At 45.1% G+C, this 16,262-nt stretch overlaps 1 protein-coding gene and 1 non-coding gene across 19 annotated transcripts in view; one reads left to right on the top strand and one right to left on the bottom strand.

Annotated features, from left to right (window-relative positions):
• ABLIM1 (actin binding LIM protein 1) overlaps nt 1-16,262 on the top strand; it is a 279,086-nt gene that overhangs the window by 219,056 nt on the left and 43,768 nt on the right. For 10 of the 18 annotated variants that reach the window (XM_066238283.1, XM_066238271.1, XM_066238279.1 and 7 more), the window contains exons 7-9: nt 9,127-9,214; nt 12,202-12,260; nt 14,652-14,735. In XM_066238283.1, coding sequence (XP_066094380.1) covers nt 9,127-9,214; nt 12,202-12,260; nt 14,652-14,735 — 231 coding nt within the window. The remainder of the gene's footprint in view (nt 1-9,126; nt 9,215-12,201; nt 12,261-14,651; nt 14,736-16,262) is intronic. The other 8 variants (XM_066238282.1, XM_066238281.1, XM_066238277.1 and 5 more) reach the window with 1 other exon arrangement.
• On the bottom strand, nt 6,936-7,011 carry TRNAS-GCU (transfer RNA serine (anticodon GCU)). The gene has a single exon. It is a non-coding gene; the product is annotated as a tRNA-Ser (tRNA).

The raw sequence follows: 16,262 nt of genomic DNA, 5'->3' as shown, positions 1-16,262 counted from the left end.
CTCCCTACAGAACAAAAGTGAAGGATATTACCAACAATAAAAATAATGGATAAAAAATGTTGAAGTGCAATCAGGAGGGGGGAAAATTAGATCTTCTAGTAGCCACTGAAGTTCTCAATCTTCCAAACCCAGTAGTAGTTGTTTTGACTGTTTCTAGCAGGCCTTGGAGCTAACTAGAAGAAGCTACTTTTGAGGCTCAGTGGCAAAGAATGCTGCCCAGTGTCCGGGCAATGCCCGCCGCTGACTGCTGGTGTTGAGTCCGTGTAGGAATGAAATGGGAGGGCCATATGCATTCCATCCACGTCTCTCCATCAGTTCAAAGGACACTACCAACAGCAGGACGAGGATGGATGAGAGCAGGACTGGAAATAGCTCGGCGGCACCCTGGGGGTCCTGGAATAATGGCTACCTGTTGGGATTAAACTGTGGAGCTTTTACTTAGAGACCGTTTTATTTAAAAAAGAATCGCTCACTTCACAGAGGTTAGAAAAACACGTTGGAAATCCATTTGACGAAGCGCTCTTAATTTGATTCTTCTTATTTAATGCCTTCAAATCCCTCGCAGATTAAAATTGTAATAAAAGGCAAAAACCACTTTGAGCAACTGCTTGGCAGTAGCTGGTGACCTTCCCATATACTGGGGCCTCCTATGTGTAACTATGACTGAAATGCATATATAATTCACCACGAGACATAGGCAGGGATTTCCCCAGCAATGCTCTTCAACACGGCCAGCATGTTACAGCTCCCGAGATGTCCAAGAGTAGGATGGATAAATAAAATGTAGTCTCTTTATGCAAAGGGATACTCATCAGTCATGATACAATGAAGAACAGCTAATCGCAGCATCATGGGTAATTCTCAGCATTGAGTTGTAGAAGCCAGACATACTTGCTTCTACTTATGTAAATGTCCAAAACAGGTTAAACTGGCATATGGAGTTAGCAGTCAGTATAGTGATTTGAAGGCATAGTAACTAAGGGGATGGGAGGTGTAGATAACGTTCTATTTCCTGATTTGGGCGCTAGCTATAGGGTATGGTGCATTTATGTAAATTCATTCAACTGTATTTTTTCTCAGTATATGTTATACTTCAATGGAGTTTGCTTAAAAGAAAAAATAAATAAATAAAAGCATACCTTTATCCTACCCCAAAGAAGGGGGCGGGGCAGTGTTTCCAAAACTTTCTACCTACCATGTAAGGAAGAACAGTCTGATATAATTATGTAAAATGCATGGCATTTTTGATGAAAAGAAAAGAAAAAAGCCACACTGGGGAAACAGACTCCAACAACCACAAACAAAACGCCTGGTCAGGGAATACCAGAGACAGCTAACACCCATGTTGTATTTCTTAATAAATTACCGGGAAAGAATAACAAGATGATACTACCCATGCCATTTAATCAGTTCCTGGTTTCAAGGAAGTACGTTTGGTCCCTGAAGATGAGAGCGGCAGGGCTGCTTTAAGGGGGACTAGGGATCACACTGATGGCAGGGCTGCTTTAAGGGGGATTAGGGATCACACTGACGATCGGCCCTGTCACGAAACAGCGTGTGGGGTTGCTGTCTTTAAAGGACGTGGTGGTATTTACAGAGGGTTTTATAATAACATTTGATCACACCGCTTAAATAGTTGAGGGCAGGAGGAATAGTACAAGCCAAATTCGTGTTAAGGACTCAGAAAAGGATCTGGTTTTCCTTTGGCCTTGGCAAATTGTAACACATGAAGGCCGTAATTCTGTACAATAGACATTTACTTGTGTTCTTAGAGGGAAAAAAAGGAAGTGGAATGATGAAACTGTAAACTCATAGACTTTTGTATATTGATTTTGTATCCCGTCACTTGACTGTATTGGCTTATTGTTTCTAATAGTTTTTTTTTTGGTGGAGTCTTTGGAGTTTGCTATATACAGGATCATGTCATCTGCAAAAAGTGATATCTTCACGTCTTCTTTCCCGATATGGATGCCTTTTATTCCTTTCTCTTGCCTGGTTGCTCTGGCTAAGACATTTGTTGGGAAGACAATCAAATTATGTAGGTACTTCATTGAAAGTCAATTGGCCATAAGTGTAGTGTATGGGTTTATTCTGGAATTCTCTTCTGTCTCATTAACCTATATATAGATATAGATATAGATATAGATGATATAGATATAGATATAGATATAGATATAGATATAGATATAGATATAGATATAGATATAGATATAGATATAGATATGTCTGTCCCAATGACAATATCATGCTATCTTGATCACTTTTAGATTTATAGTAAATTTTGAGATCAGGCAGTTTTAATCCACCAACTTTATCCTATTCTTTTAAAAATGTTTTTGCTCTCACAGGTGTTTTGCATTGAGAAGTAAATTTGAGGACCAGCTTATCAATTTCTGTGAACAGTCGCGCTGAAATTTTGATAGAAAGTGCATTGAATCTGTACGTCAATTTAAAGAGACAGGTTGGGTCCTTTAAGAATGCACACATTTGCAGATAACGTTTATATAGCACTGTTAAATTGCAAAGACTGCCTTAAAGGTTGTTTTTTCTGTTTTGTTTTGTTTTGTTTTTGTGACAGAGACAGAGAGAGACAGAGAGAGGGACAGATAGGGACAGACAGACAGGAAGGGAGAGAGATGAGAAGCATCAATTCTTTGTTGCTGCACCTTAGTTGTTCATTGATTGCTTTCTCATATGTGCCTTTACCAGGGGCTACAGCAGAGCGAGTGACCCCTTGCTCAAGCCAGCAACCTTGGGTTCAAGCTAGTGAGCCTTGCTCAAACCAGATGAGCCTGCACTCAAGCTGGCGACCTTGGGGTTTTGAACCTGGGTCCTCCGCGTCCCCATTTGATGCTCTATCCACTGTGCCACCACCTGGTCAGATGAAAGTTTTTGCACTTAATTCCTTGGAAGGAGAGAGACAGCAGTAACCATCTGCAAGAAACCATTACACATTGACGCTGGGGTGTTGCCACATTAGAAGAAAGGAGTTAGTGCTCTGCCTTTTATATTTGAGCAGCTGGTTAAAGGGCACCAGAATAATGGAAGGCAATGAGTCTTTCCACTCAGGACTATTTTGTGCACCTTCATGGGGGAAGATGAACTCCCCCTCCCCGACATAGCACACACGGTTGGCTCAGGGGTTGCAGTTGGTGAGGCGGAGAGGGGCTGCGGGGCCTGCATTTCTGCAGGCTGGCTTTGCCCAGACTTGTGTAGAGCTCTCTGGGCTTTGTGAAAGTTGTCAGAGCAGACTGATTTAGTCAGCTTTGTCCAGGATACAAACTTTGGTCCAAGTCACACCCTCATGATCCTGCCTGTTCAGGGTGCTGCGTCAGGAAAAACAAAAAAAAACAAAAAAAACCCTCTTGGAACAAGTGAGTGTTCCGCTTAGAGATCAAGCCAGTCCAGGTGCTTGGAAACCTCTCTCACTCCAAGGGGGAAAATGGCGAATGCAAAGTAGGCTGAGTCAGCCCCACTCTGCCTTTCTGAGGAGCCAGACAGGGAGCTGGCGTGACTCTGCCTCTCCCGTCCCGCCCATGTACCTGTGCGTAAGTAGCACATCCTGTCGCTCACTTTGGTTTCATCACCTACAGTCAGGTTTGGGGTGTTGGTACCTCCCAGATGGGTGCTTCCCCAGTTCGTGATGATCAATGTAGACTCATTTCCATGCTTATAAAATAAAAAAGAAGCTGCCCTGGCCGGTTGGCTCAGCGGTAGAGCGTCGGCCTAGCGTGCAGAGGACCCGGGTTCGATTCCCGGCCAGGGCACACAGGAGAAGCGCCCATTTGCTTCTCCACCCCCACCCCCTCCTTCCTCTCTGTCTCTCTCTTCCCCTCCCACAGCCAAGGCTCCATTGGAGCAAAGATGGCCCGGGCGCTGGGGATGGCTCTGTGGCCTCTGCCTCAGGCACTAGAGTGGCTCTGGTCGCAACATGGCGACGCCCAGGATGGACAGAGCATCGCCCCCTGGTGGGCAGAGCGTCGCCCCTGGTGGGCGTGCCGGATGGATCCCGGTCGGGCGCATGCGGGAGTCTGTCTGACTGTCTCTCCCTGTTTCCAGCTTCAGAAAAATGAAAAAAATAAATAAATAAAATAAATAAATAAATAAAAAAGAAGCTAACTTCTGGGCCCCACCTTAGGGTCATTGAACCCATTTTCAAAGGCTGTTGGAAGGCGCTCATGCAGAGTCAAGCTCGAAAACTGATCTAGGCTGACACACTAAGCTACACTGTTTGCCTGTCTTTAGTCTGAAATTATCATGAACCAGAGCTGTGTTTATAAGTTGCAGGGATAAGAAAGCAATGTATTTATTCCTTTGCACCATTTATCCTAAGCACTATCTCTGAGTCAAGTTAGATCTTTAAAAAAAATACCCATATACCTAGACCTTGGTAGTTTAATTCCCCCTATGGAAATGAGCCCATTCAGTTATCTTTCATTGCTACACTGTTGGGTTCTGTAGAAGAAACCGTTGTTTGGACATGTCCAGCCATCCTCCCAGTCAGTGTGGCAGAGGTTTTTCTGTTCAGAGCTGAGGTCTCTCTAGGAGAATTAATTCTCTGGGTACTTTCAGGCAGCAGCTCAGCAGGAGTAAGTAGGGCATCAGGTGACCTGGAGTCAAAGCCCAGTTCTGATTTTTGGAATTATTAGGGGCTTTGAGTAAACAGTTAAGCTTTCGTTTCTTTGCTTGTAGAACAAAACTGTAAAATAGCATCCACCACACAAGGCTGTTTCAAAACCAGTTGCTTTAAAGTCCCTGGTACAATGCCTGGCAAGGAGCAAGACCATGTGGAGCCTGACCAGGTGGTAGCTCAGTGGATAGAGCATTGGACTGGGATGCAGAAGACCCAGGTTCGAGACCTCGAGGTTGCCAGCTTGAGCGCGGGCTCATCTGGCTTGAGCAAAGCTCACCAGCTTGGACTCAAGGTCGCTGGCTCGCGAAAGGGGTTACTCAGTCTGCTGAAGGCCCGCGGTCAAGGCACATATGAGAAAGCAATCAATGAATAATGAAGGTGTCGCAATGAAAAACTGATGATTGATGCTTCTCATCTCTCTCTTCGTTCCTGTCTGTCTGTCCCTATCTATTCCTCTCTCTCTATCTATGTAAAAAAAAAAAAAAAAAAAGACCATGTGGAAATTCAGCCTACGATGACTGTCTTATTTAGAATCAGGAAACCTTGCCCCTCTGGGGACAATTGGGAGTGGCCATTTTTTTTTCCACATAGGGACACTCCTGTGGCCCAATTTCCCTTTTGTTCAAATCTAAGAAGCTCACATCACAGCAAACATGTTTGCCTAGGTTTGGGGTCTTTTGATTTTTTTCTTTCCTCTGACGCTTTTGTTCACTTGTTTTTAGATCATGGTCTTCTCTCATAAGCACCTGCAGGTCATTTTTTGGGGAAGGAGGCAGAGCATAAGTTATATGTGACCAAAGGCTGACCTCAAAAGTCATCTTCTGCATCTCCTTGGTTCATGCCAGAAGCGGGGCACTCCAGGGGAAAGGGAGTGAAGAGAGGCTAGAAAGGACAGTTAGCTCTCCAGGGGTTAAGCAGATGATCTGTCCAAAGACGAGGTCTGTGCCTGACCAGGCAGTGGCACAGTGGACAGAGCGTCGGACTGAGATGTGGAGGACCCAGCTTTGAGACCCCGAGGTCGCCAGTTTGCACACAGGCTCATCTGGTTTGAGCAAGGCTCACCAGCTTGAGCCCAAGTTCACTGGCTTGAGCAAGGGTTCATTCGGTCTGCTGTAGCCCCTCGGTCAAGGCACATATGAGAAAAGCAATCAATGAACAACTAAGGTGCTGCAATGAAGAATTGATGCTTCTCATCTCTCTCCCTCCCCGTCTGTCCCTATCTGTCCCTTTCTCTGACTCTCTGTCTCTGTCACAAAAATAAACAAGTAGATTCATCAAAGATGAGGTCTGTAATCTCAGTTCCTGTTCTCCTTCCAGGGGCCCATTCCAGCAGACACAGGGCTTAGCCAGGACACCAGAGCTCCTCCTGGGTGTCAGACACTATGGAGTCATGGAATAAACGCCATTCCCTGCCACCAGGACTATCCTTTCTCTACCCAAAGTTCTTTTCTGTTGGGGTACAGGACTTGACACAATCATAGAATTTTGCAGCTGAATGGGACTTAAAATCGTCTAGTCCAGCGCTTCCCTCTTTGTAGATGAAGGGCCCGGGGCCAGAGAGGGTACGTAGTGACATAATTGAGGTCTCTTGTGTCACAAATTAAGGAATGAGACCCAAATCATATTATAGCCAAATACTATAGTGCTTTCCAGTGACAACACCCCTCCCCTCATCCACAAGGCATTCAGGACTCCTTTCTGCTTTTCTCAACAAGGAATTTCATAAAATATGTATTTGGTGCCTTCTACCAAATCCTGCCTTTATAGTAGGAGGTGGTTATTTTCCCAGATGGTAGTCTAGCCTGTATGCTAACATTCACACTTCAATTGAGAGATTAACCAAACAGTAATAATAACCACACGAGTCTGACTTAATCAGCACGTTAAAGGCAAGCAATGTTTACCACTTTGAACATGTAGGCAGGTGCGTTACAAACGCAGTGAAATAAGCCAATTGTTTATTGTCCAGGGAGTTCCATGCCAGCCAGAATGTGGACTTCTCTTTTTTTTTCTTTTTTTTTTTTCTTTTTCTGAAGCTGGAAACAGGGAGAGACAGACAGACTCCCGCATGCGCCCAACCGGGATCACCCGGCACGCCCACCAGGGGCGACGCTCTGCCCCTCCGGGGCGTCGCTCTGTTGCGACCGGAGCCACTCTAGCGCCTGGGGCAGAGGCCAAGGAGCCATCCCCAGCGCCCGGGCCATCTTTGCTCCAATGGAGCCTCGGCTGCGGGAGGGGAAGAGAGAGACAGAGAGGAAGGAGAGGGGGAGGGGTGGAGAAGCAGATGGGCGCTTCTCCTGTGTGCCCTGGCCGGGAATCGAACCCGGGACTTCTGCACAGCAGGCCGATGCTCTACCACTGAGCCAACTGGCCAGGGCCCAGAATGTGGACTTCTAACGTGTGCTTGTTGAATATGTGAAAATGGAGAAAACAAAGTTGTAATTTTTATAGACTAGCAGAGCACAAAGACAGATGGAAGGTAGTGACAACAGAGCTCTGGCGAGCCCCAGCGGTGCATCTGGCCTCTCGGGCTCAGGCGCAGCTAGAAGTGCCAGGTGAGGGCCTGGGGCCAGGTACCTGACAAACACTGTGTCTGAGAGCACCTGTGCCAGCAGGGCCCGCTCCGGGCCTTAAACCCGCAGCCTCCTCTCCACTGTGATGTGTGTTCATTGTCTGTCCTCGTGTTGGCACCAGTTAGTCTTTTCTTTTGCTCAGGATATGAAATACTCTTTTTCTAAAATTGACTTTAATTTAAATAATCTTTTTGATGGATTGATTTTAGAGAGACAGAGAGAGAAAGGTGGGGGAGAGAGAGAGAGAGAATGAGAATGAGAAGCATTCATTTGTTGTTTCACTTAGTTGTGCACTCATTGGTTGCTTCCCGTATGTGCCCAGACCAGGGATCAAACCTGCAACCTTGGTGTATGGGGACTTAGAATGCATTGTATTAACAAGTGCACTTTAGATAAATTGACATTTTTGCAATGCTTAGTTTTTCTAATTCAGAAATACTGTGTCTCTGTTTAAGTCTTTTATGTTTCTCCGTTAAGTTCCATGGTTTTCTTTAAAATTTTACATTTAGTTATCTACTTGTTGCTATTAATAATGTCCTGTTTTTTTCCATTACACTAACCTAATTTGTATTGCTAGTGGGTAAGAAAACTGTTGGGTTTTATGTGTTATTTATTTATTTTTCGTCTAGCTACTTGTCTGAACTCTTTTGTGATGATTACACTTATTTTTCTTGACTTATCACATTGGCTAGGACTAAAACAATGTAGGAAAGCCTTGGTTAGAGTATACATCTTTGACTTTGCCTCTGGATGGCCTCAGGGAAGGAAGCACTTTGTGTTGACATTTTCTACTCTCAGGGAAAAAGTTAATTAAACATACTGTGTGGACAAGAACAATAGCACCACTTCTGGTATTTTCTGGCAAATACCACTAAAAAGATTATTGACTCCTGGCTGCTAATTTTAAATAACTTCAGTTTTTTTCCACTTGATTATTTGAGTAGCTGAGCACTATCTTTTGCTCAATGGCTTTTGAAGTTTCTCCAGGAGGGAGTGAGAAAGGACGCACTCTGGCCTCCGATGATGTCCTGTTGAGATTCCATGCAGGTGCATGGTGCAGCCCCTCCTGACTGACTGGTAAAATTATTTAATTGCAGAGTGCATTTGGTCATTTTTAAGTGGTATGATATTTGCTAAGCTAGCAACCCAGAGATCTCCTTTTTTTTTAGGCATGTATTTGGAGCATGACTCTAATGTGCCCTGGCACCTGTCTCGAGAGCCATCACTGTGTCCAGTGACAGTTTGCTTTGGGGAAGTCAGCACCTGCTAGGATGGCATCTGTCATATTTAGAACTGTAGAATGTCCCTGCATAATGCAGAGTGCCTCAGTCAAGTGCCTTCTTCAGAAAACAATTAATAGAAGACTTTAGCAAAAGATTGTTGTAAGCAGCACAGAAGGGAATTGGGCTCCTTCAAGAGAAAAGCACTAGATGATGTCTTTTACTGTGGTTTTTCTCATCTCGTGTAATGTGGGTAGATTTTAGGATTTTCAGGTCCTTTGGCTAAGAAAGCGAGAGCTTGCTAAGAGGATCCTTTCTTTTGATTGCTGCAGTACAAACCAATATTAGCCTCCAGCGTCAAATTGGATGTTAATGTTCTTGAGGTGGGATTTTTGTGGACTTATCTCAGGCATGAGGTGTGTGTGTACCTGGCAACTATCCAGGAGAACCCAAGCCAAAACCCCCCGGAGGCAAGGTGGCCCCATCATGACCGGCACAAGTAGCTGGTCTTTGAGCCCTTCCCAGTTCCAATGGGGTTAGCTTCAGCTTCTAGGGCTGGTAGTGTAGGAAGTTTGGTCAATTCAACAATTATTTTTCCTGCTTCAACACCTCTCTTTTCTTCCAAATCCCCAAGTCCAGAAAAGGATCCGGGAGCAGTGATCAGGAGTAGACTAAATGTCCCCTACCTCTTCTCTTACAGGCAGGTGACAAACATTACCACCCCAGCTGTGCACGATGCAGCAGATGCAACCAGATGTTCACAGAAGGAGAGGAAATGTATCTTCAAGGTAAGGTGGGCTTGGGACTGCAGAAGGTTCTCCCCATCCGGGGATGGGAAGCCTTGCTGTGTTTGTTTGGTTGGTTGTTTTTACAGAAGGAGGCATTTCATGAGCTGCAAGGTCCTCAGAACCAAAATGAATGTGGCCAAAAGTGACCTCATGGGTTCTATTAATTGGCCAGGCAATCGACATGCTGGCAGGGAGCCCCTAGGCTGTTAACAAACAATGTATCTCTGGGGGAATGAATGGATAGGACTGGGTGTTTGAGGGTATGGAGGTAAGGCTAGGCGGAAGATCACACCTCCTCCCAACCCTCTCCTGGAATGTGCCTGGGAAACCAAAGATCAAAGTGAGAAAGCATTTCTAGAAGTGCTCCTTGCTGGAGAACTGGTCTTTTCCCCCCTCACTGTCCGGCCAGGAGGACGTCTTGAGGCCTCCCAGGCAGCCGCTCTCTGGGCTTTCACGGAGAAGAAACTCATATTTGGTGAATTGCATCACAGATATATCCCATCCCAGTGAGATGACATTGTTCTCATATTGAAGGAGAGAGGGGGGGGGGGGAACACACCCAAAGTCCCTGGAAGAGAACTCGAGACTTTTCTGGTGGGATGATCAGGAGGCCATTAGCTTTGGGGTTTGTTTGTTTTTTGTAATTGAAAATGATTTTGAGAAACTTATCCAGTGTACTTATCCATAAAAACTATGACTGTTTTTATCCACTCTAAAATTCTGAAGCTTCATGGAGAGACTTTGGGGGCAGATTCCCTTCCAGTCTAATAGAACCATCTGTGCAAGGATTTTACTATTTTTAGCTGAAAAGGAGTCATTAGATAGACAAGGGCTTATCAGGAAAATTAGCAAGAACAGCGAAGAGCTATTGCTCGTTCGGTTTTGGTAATTACTGGTTCTCATCTGCCTTTGCCTGTCATTCCTCTGTGTCTCTTTGCACGTAACACTGTGTATTTTTAATGAATGGTTTGCTTTGCTCTCAGTTTTTTTTAATGCAACTCAGAAAAGTCTACAGAAATTACTTTGGAATATTAAAGCAAAACATAGGCCACTCTCCCCTAAAAAAAAAGCTTGCTGTTTGGGAAATGAACAACCCAAACATCCTTTTAACTGTAGGATGATTGCTCTGAAAAATTATGACCAAAAAAAAAATCACTAAATATTAAAGGGCCCAATAAGGTCAAGTGACAAGAACCCAAAGCCGTGCTCTCCTCTGGGCTCCGTCTGACACACTTCCCTGAGGACAGTCTGTGAATCTGCAGTGGCGATAGGCAGGTGTCACTGTGCATTTTCAGAATGGAGCAGGATTTTTCCCTCCCTCGTCTTTGTTTTAGATTTTGGGGCAATTACAACACTCAGAGACAAAGACACCAGAGTGTGTGCCTCAACCCTGTGTCTGCGGGGAACTGAGACTCGGGGGCCCGAGGCCTGGAAACTGAGTCGGGGTGATTTCAGGCTGTGTGCAAACATTCACACTGCATCACCACTCTGCTCAGATGGGCTGCGTTAGAATTCGGGGCTTGCTGGAAACCTCCCTTAGGGTTCCGTAGGCTTTGCTTGGCCTCTCCGCCCATCCTTGAAGAACGAGCAGTTTCATCTTCCTCAGCCTCTGATGTTTTCTGTGTGTCACATTCCTGTGTGCCTGAGCCCTGGAGAACAGTGTGACGCTGTGCAAACCTGGTGCTCTGGCCAAGGACTCCTGATCGATAGAACCTTCCCAGCGAATGTGGTTCCTGACCCGACCCGACCCGGGTCCCGACCCCAGGGCCCTGGGCTCTCCACATCAACAGGGTTTCCAGTGCTTGGTAGCCAGCCTCAGAGTACATGTTAGTGCTGAAGGGATGATGTGTCTGTCTGGTTTTTATTTGTTTGATTTTCTTCTTTGATTGATTGTTTTTTGGCTCTGGGTTAAACAAGGTAGAAATAATTAAAGTATTATTCTGATGTGAATATCTTTTCCTTGTCATTAATTTAATATTATTTTAGCTCAGTGAAATGAAATAATTCATGAGTTATTTTAATTTGGTGCCTTTTCAAGAATATACAGATTGCTGTTTCAGTAATGAAATGTAGAAAGTCTAATATTCATAGAGACTCATATTGTTTACTCACTGCTTTTAAGTTAGTAACTTTGTTTGCTTAAATCTTTTTAAATGTTCCTTCTGGTACTCCTGCCCATCCCCACATCTGAACATATCTTTTTATGAACGTAGGACTTACATGTAGGTCTCATCCATAACTTTACAAACAACGTTCACATCTAGGCATACAAAATTATAGAGGCAGGCTTGGATTTTTACAAGGTGAGAGCTTTCTCTGGGATATGAATGTTTGTGCCTAGCTCTGAGATCATCCAAGAAAATACTTCGTACTCTGAGAAAGTGAGGCACTGACTCAGAAACCAGAAGTGACACTTAAGTAGTAGGAGCATCGCTAGTTTAAGAGTGAATACTTTTTTAAAGTTAATTAAAAGGTTGCAAGATAAAGACAACTTTTAGATTTGTGACTTAACTTTTAACCTTTCTACTAATTGGTTTGATACGCCATATCTGTGTGTGAATGACTATGTATAATTGGATCAACAAAAAAATTCACTGTTGCTTCTGAATGTCGACTTGTCTGGTTTGACTTAATTTCCTTCGTCTAAACTGTTTGGTTGTTTTCGATGTTAAACATGGCCGATGGCTTATATTTTTGAAAAGACATGCAGCTTATAGTAAGCACACAGATATTACTTTTAAAGAATAAAAATGTGGTTAGAAAAACAAAACAAAACTATCCCATGCATCACAACACTGTTGTACCCAGTTAGTGGCCTCTGTGGTGGAGAATTCTGGCCTCTGTAGAGCAAGCTCCAACAAGATGCAGAAGGCTCGCCCGGAGTATGGAGCGGCCTGGATCACCTGGGCACAGAGCTGCAGTTCTGTCTCACAGGGCGACGGCTCTGATCCATTCCTCGCCCTCAGTGCTGCCTTGTTTCTTCCCAGGTTCCACCGTTTGGCATCCCGACTGTAAGCAATCTACCAAGACAGAGGAGAAGCTGCGGGTAAGGAGGGAATCCACAGATGGGAAGGCAGGTGCATCTGCAGGCCATGTGTTTCACAGGGACTAGGTCTGGGGGCTGGGATTTGGGGGGAATTCCTATTCTGTGACTTTATCTCTATATAGCAGACCAAGCTGGGGAGTCCATTTGGCCAGGGAAGGAGGTTGCCTCTGACCGTAAATTGATTGTGGGGTGTTTTTTTTGTTCCAAATGCTTGTGTTAGATAAAGTAAGCCTTGCCTTACTGGTCAGAGTGTTAGGAATGCATTCCAGGGAAACATCAAACCATACAGATGTGAAGAAAAGAAGTGATTCATGAAGTTCTAGGTCCAACATCTGGTGACTTCCTTACCATACATTGTTATACAATACTTAGTCCATAATGCAACACTCCAACCCAGCTCTGCGTTCAGTGCTCAGCTCCCGGTACATTCCACTGCCCTCTCAAATCCAAATTCACCCAGAAGCCTCCATCTCCCAAAAGCTGATGGTTTGGGGACGTAATGGTAAGTGCAGACATGTCCATGTGAACAAGCCCGCCGGCTGGTTTTAGAGCTTGACTCTTAGATAGCATCAGAATGCTTTAGTAATGATCCTACGTCATTGAGCTCACGGACAAAAGGACAGGCCCTTCTTATCTCTCCCTTCGAAACCCTTCTGGTCTGATCGGTGCTCAGAACACGCCCAGATAATACAATTTTATCTTTTTCAGAAACAAAGAGTATACACACTTGTGAGGTCACAATCATAACCTGTGTCCTGTTCAGGTGCCCCCAGTGTTCCCCATGGTCCAGGAAGTATTTTTCATAATAATAATCAGACTGGACCCAAACCATGGCCTCTCCATGTCACTAACTTAGTGGTCCCCTTGGAGAAACTGGGGTTTGGCCGTAATCCAGTCAATGTTTCAGGGAAAAGATTGGACTGAATTTACTTTGAAAGCCAGACTTGAGAGTGTGGTCTCATTTCTTTGTCATCTTCCATAAGCAGGCATTAGAAGGTATGTGTGTAAGTAACGCCAGTAGCGGCATACCTTAAGTGGAGAATAAAATATACTTTTTCTCAGAACAATTGAGGAAAGGTAAGACAGGCCGGAAAAGAACTTGCCCACCAGTATCAGGATGGTTTGGGTGTCTGTTCTAATGCAGAGTGACAGCTTGAGCAAGTGTGTATGACCCCCAAGCCCACCCAGCGGGCTGGAACACGCTGGAACAGTCATCTATGTCTGAGCCCCAGATTCGAGGATTTTTGAGGAACCATGGCTGTTTGGAAATGGGTTATCTTTAAAAACTACTGGAACATTAAAGATGGTGCTTACTGTCACTTGTATCATATGAATGTAAAATTGACAGTACAGCTCGGGGAAGCTGCCCGGAAACCACCCAGGTGGCCAGTGGTTCGCACTGTCTTTTGAATAATCACTTTCATTTCATCCCCTCTGAAGTCTTTGGGGAAACCAACAGGAGAGTACTCATGAGGCCAGACTGCATGGAATGAGGTCTTTTCTCTTTAAGGAAGGCTTGCTTGAGTTTGCAGATGTTGTTACTAAAATGATTTTTTTTAAATCAACGCTTTTAACTGCATCTTGATGGAACTCTCTGGATAATCTTACGAAAACAATTTGTGAACTACGTCCGCTCACTCCAGCCAAGGGGAGCTATTGTTTTTCTCCTTCCATTAGTGGAGCTTACCAGAGAGTTCCAAAGCTCTTGCAAAGCCAACATGTCCCAGCTGGGAGGTCAGGTCTACCCTCAGCTCAGCCACCTTTGGGAAGTCAGTGGTGAGAAAGAGGAGGTGCTCTCTGAGGGGAAGAGGTCCCTGTGGGTCCCGAGTGGAATACTGGGTGACGTGGTGAGATTTCAGGGTAACTGGCTTTCGTATAAGGAACTCAATCTTGTGTTCTCTTCAGGGTGTGTCTCCAGATTACGACTCTTGGGCCAAGAGTTTCGGGCCTTTCACCGGGTGTCATATTAGTGCAGTTGCCATAGCAAAATGAAAATGTTTTAAGACTCATCCTCGCCACTGAGTAATCCAGATTCTTGATACTTGAGAACTCACAGGGAGTTTGCAACAACAGATTCTTAAAGGAATACTTTTCAATGGCTTCACTGGCTCTTTACTCTTCGTATGGAATGTCCAAGCCAAAATAAATGGGAAGGAAACACGGGGGATTCGAGCGTAGGTAAATAGACTCTGTCTTGGAGGCTAGTCAATATGCTTTTGAACATGGGCTCCCAAACATACACATTCATACACACCAACTAAAGCAATGACCCTTGGCATTTACTATCGAATTCGTTTTCCTGAAGGTTATTTTTATTTTTATTTCTAATAGTGTTTCTGAATTGAGTTTCTATCTTTATTCATTCTTCCCTTTTTCCATGTTTCATGGCAGCCGCCAAACATTCGGCATTCTGCATCTGATTTCTTTTATCCCAAAAGTCTGATTCGACGCACGGGCCGGTCTCCATCACTGCAGGTTGGCGCTGTGTCTGGGCTGAGGCTCGGGCGCTGTCCCGGGCCCAGGCTTCTCTGTCGCTTTCCCTCCGCTCGCTGCTTTGTCCACATAACTCCTCCGGCTCCTGCAGACGCTTTTTTCTCACCCCACAGAATGCATCTCACATGCGGGTTCTGGCTGTTTTCTTCTCTGATCAATGTTTTTATTTAGAGCAGTGGCTAAAGCATTGACTTGATTAAAGCAAGCACCTTGGCACCTACCCATTTGGTCCTGTGTTCACACATCTGCTCACAAAGAATTTGCCAAGCACCCAGGTACAGTGTGGCTGGATGCCGTAAACATGGACTGCTAAGGAAGAGAAGACAGGTAGAAATAATTATAAAATAGCATAATTCACAGGACGTAGCATAGGAAGATATCACAGGAAAAATGGATCATATAGATCAAAAAATGTCAGATGAGCAAAGGGTCTCAAAGGAGCACTTTCTGGAGGCTGGACAAGGTTTCAACGTGTGGAGGTGACAAGATAGGGGTGGTGGCCTGAATAGAACAGCCAAAGCGTGGCACTGGGGACAAGCTTGGGTTGAGAGCAGTGTGGCTCAAGGAAGGAGCAATGAAGGAGGAAAGGAAGCAAATGACACCAGGCACCTGTTCTTCAGAGCCTCAGAGACGTATACATACTCACATTTGCTTTTTCTAAGAATTCCCATGAGATAGCTGTCCTTCTGCCCATTTTACAGATAGAGAGACTGAGACCTGGCATAGCATAACCGCAGTTACCCCAGCGACAAGTTAGTGGAAGAGCTGAGATTAGAAGCCATGCCTCTGTAAGCCCCAAACTTGTGTTCCTTCCCCTATTGCACACAGAGAGAGAATGGCTGGGGAGACAGAAGAGAGCACAGGAAACACTGGCTAAGTCTGATGGTGTTTGAGGAACAGAGCTACTCAGCCAGCTCTCCAGATGGGCACTGAGGCAGGAGACTGTTCCCGGCAGAGACTGAAGCTTCACGCAGGGTCTTGGAATCAGTTTGTTCAATGACAGAGTGACTTGCCACAATCCCACCTCTGCCCAGATGAGACCCATTACGTAGCTCTGCCGACAAGTCAAGATGGCAGCCCAACACATGAGTCTGGGCTCTGGGCTGCGCCTTCTTTCTGAGCCTGCCAGACCTGCACTGAGGCTGAGAAGACTTTTTGTTTAAACATCTCCTTCTGATGGTTTGGAACACAGCTGTCTATAGAGTTTCAGAGGGGAAAGAAATCTTTCAGACATGAACCCCCTGGGCTTCTTCACCTATACGATGAAGTCAGTCCAGCTGCTACGCAGGCCATAAGCAGCAAGACTTACCTGCAGTTTCCAGGCCTCGGGTGCATGGCACTGGCCCATGACGGTGGATTAAACTCCAGCCTGTATTTGTCATAGAATTTTCATTCTGTCTTAAAGCTTTAGCTCCCCTGGTGGAGTTTACCCAGAAAGTGAAATTACATTCTCGTGAATAGGCAAAGATTGTCCGCACTGTCGCTCAGAATAAGTACCTCTGCTCGGTA

Source organism: Saccopteryx bilineata, chromosome 7 (assembly GCF_036850765.1).
Source record: "Saccopteryx bilineata isolate mSacBil1 chromosome 7, mSacBil1_pri_phased_curated, whole genome shotgun sequence".
NCBI classification, from domain to species: domain Eukaryota; kingdom Metazoa; phylum Chordata; class Mammalia; order Chiroptera; family Emballonuridae; genus Saccopteryx; species Saccopteryx bilineata.
Note: the sequence above shows the minus strand (reverse complement) of the source record. Positions and strands in the feature narration are given on the sequence as shown.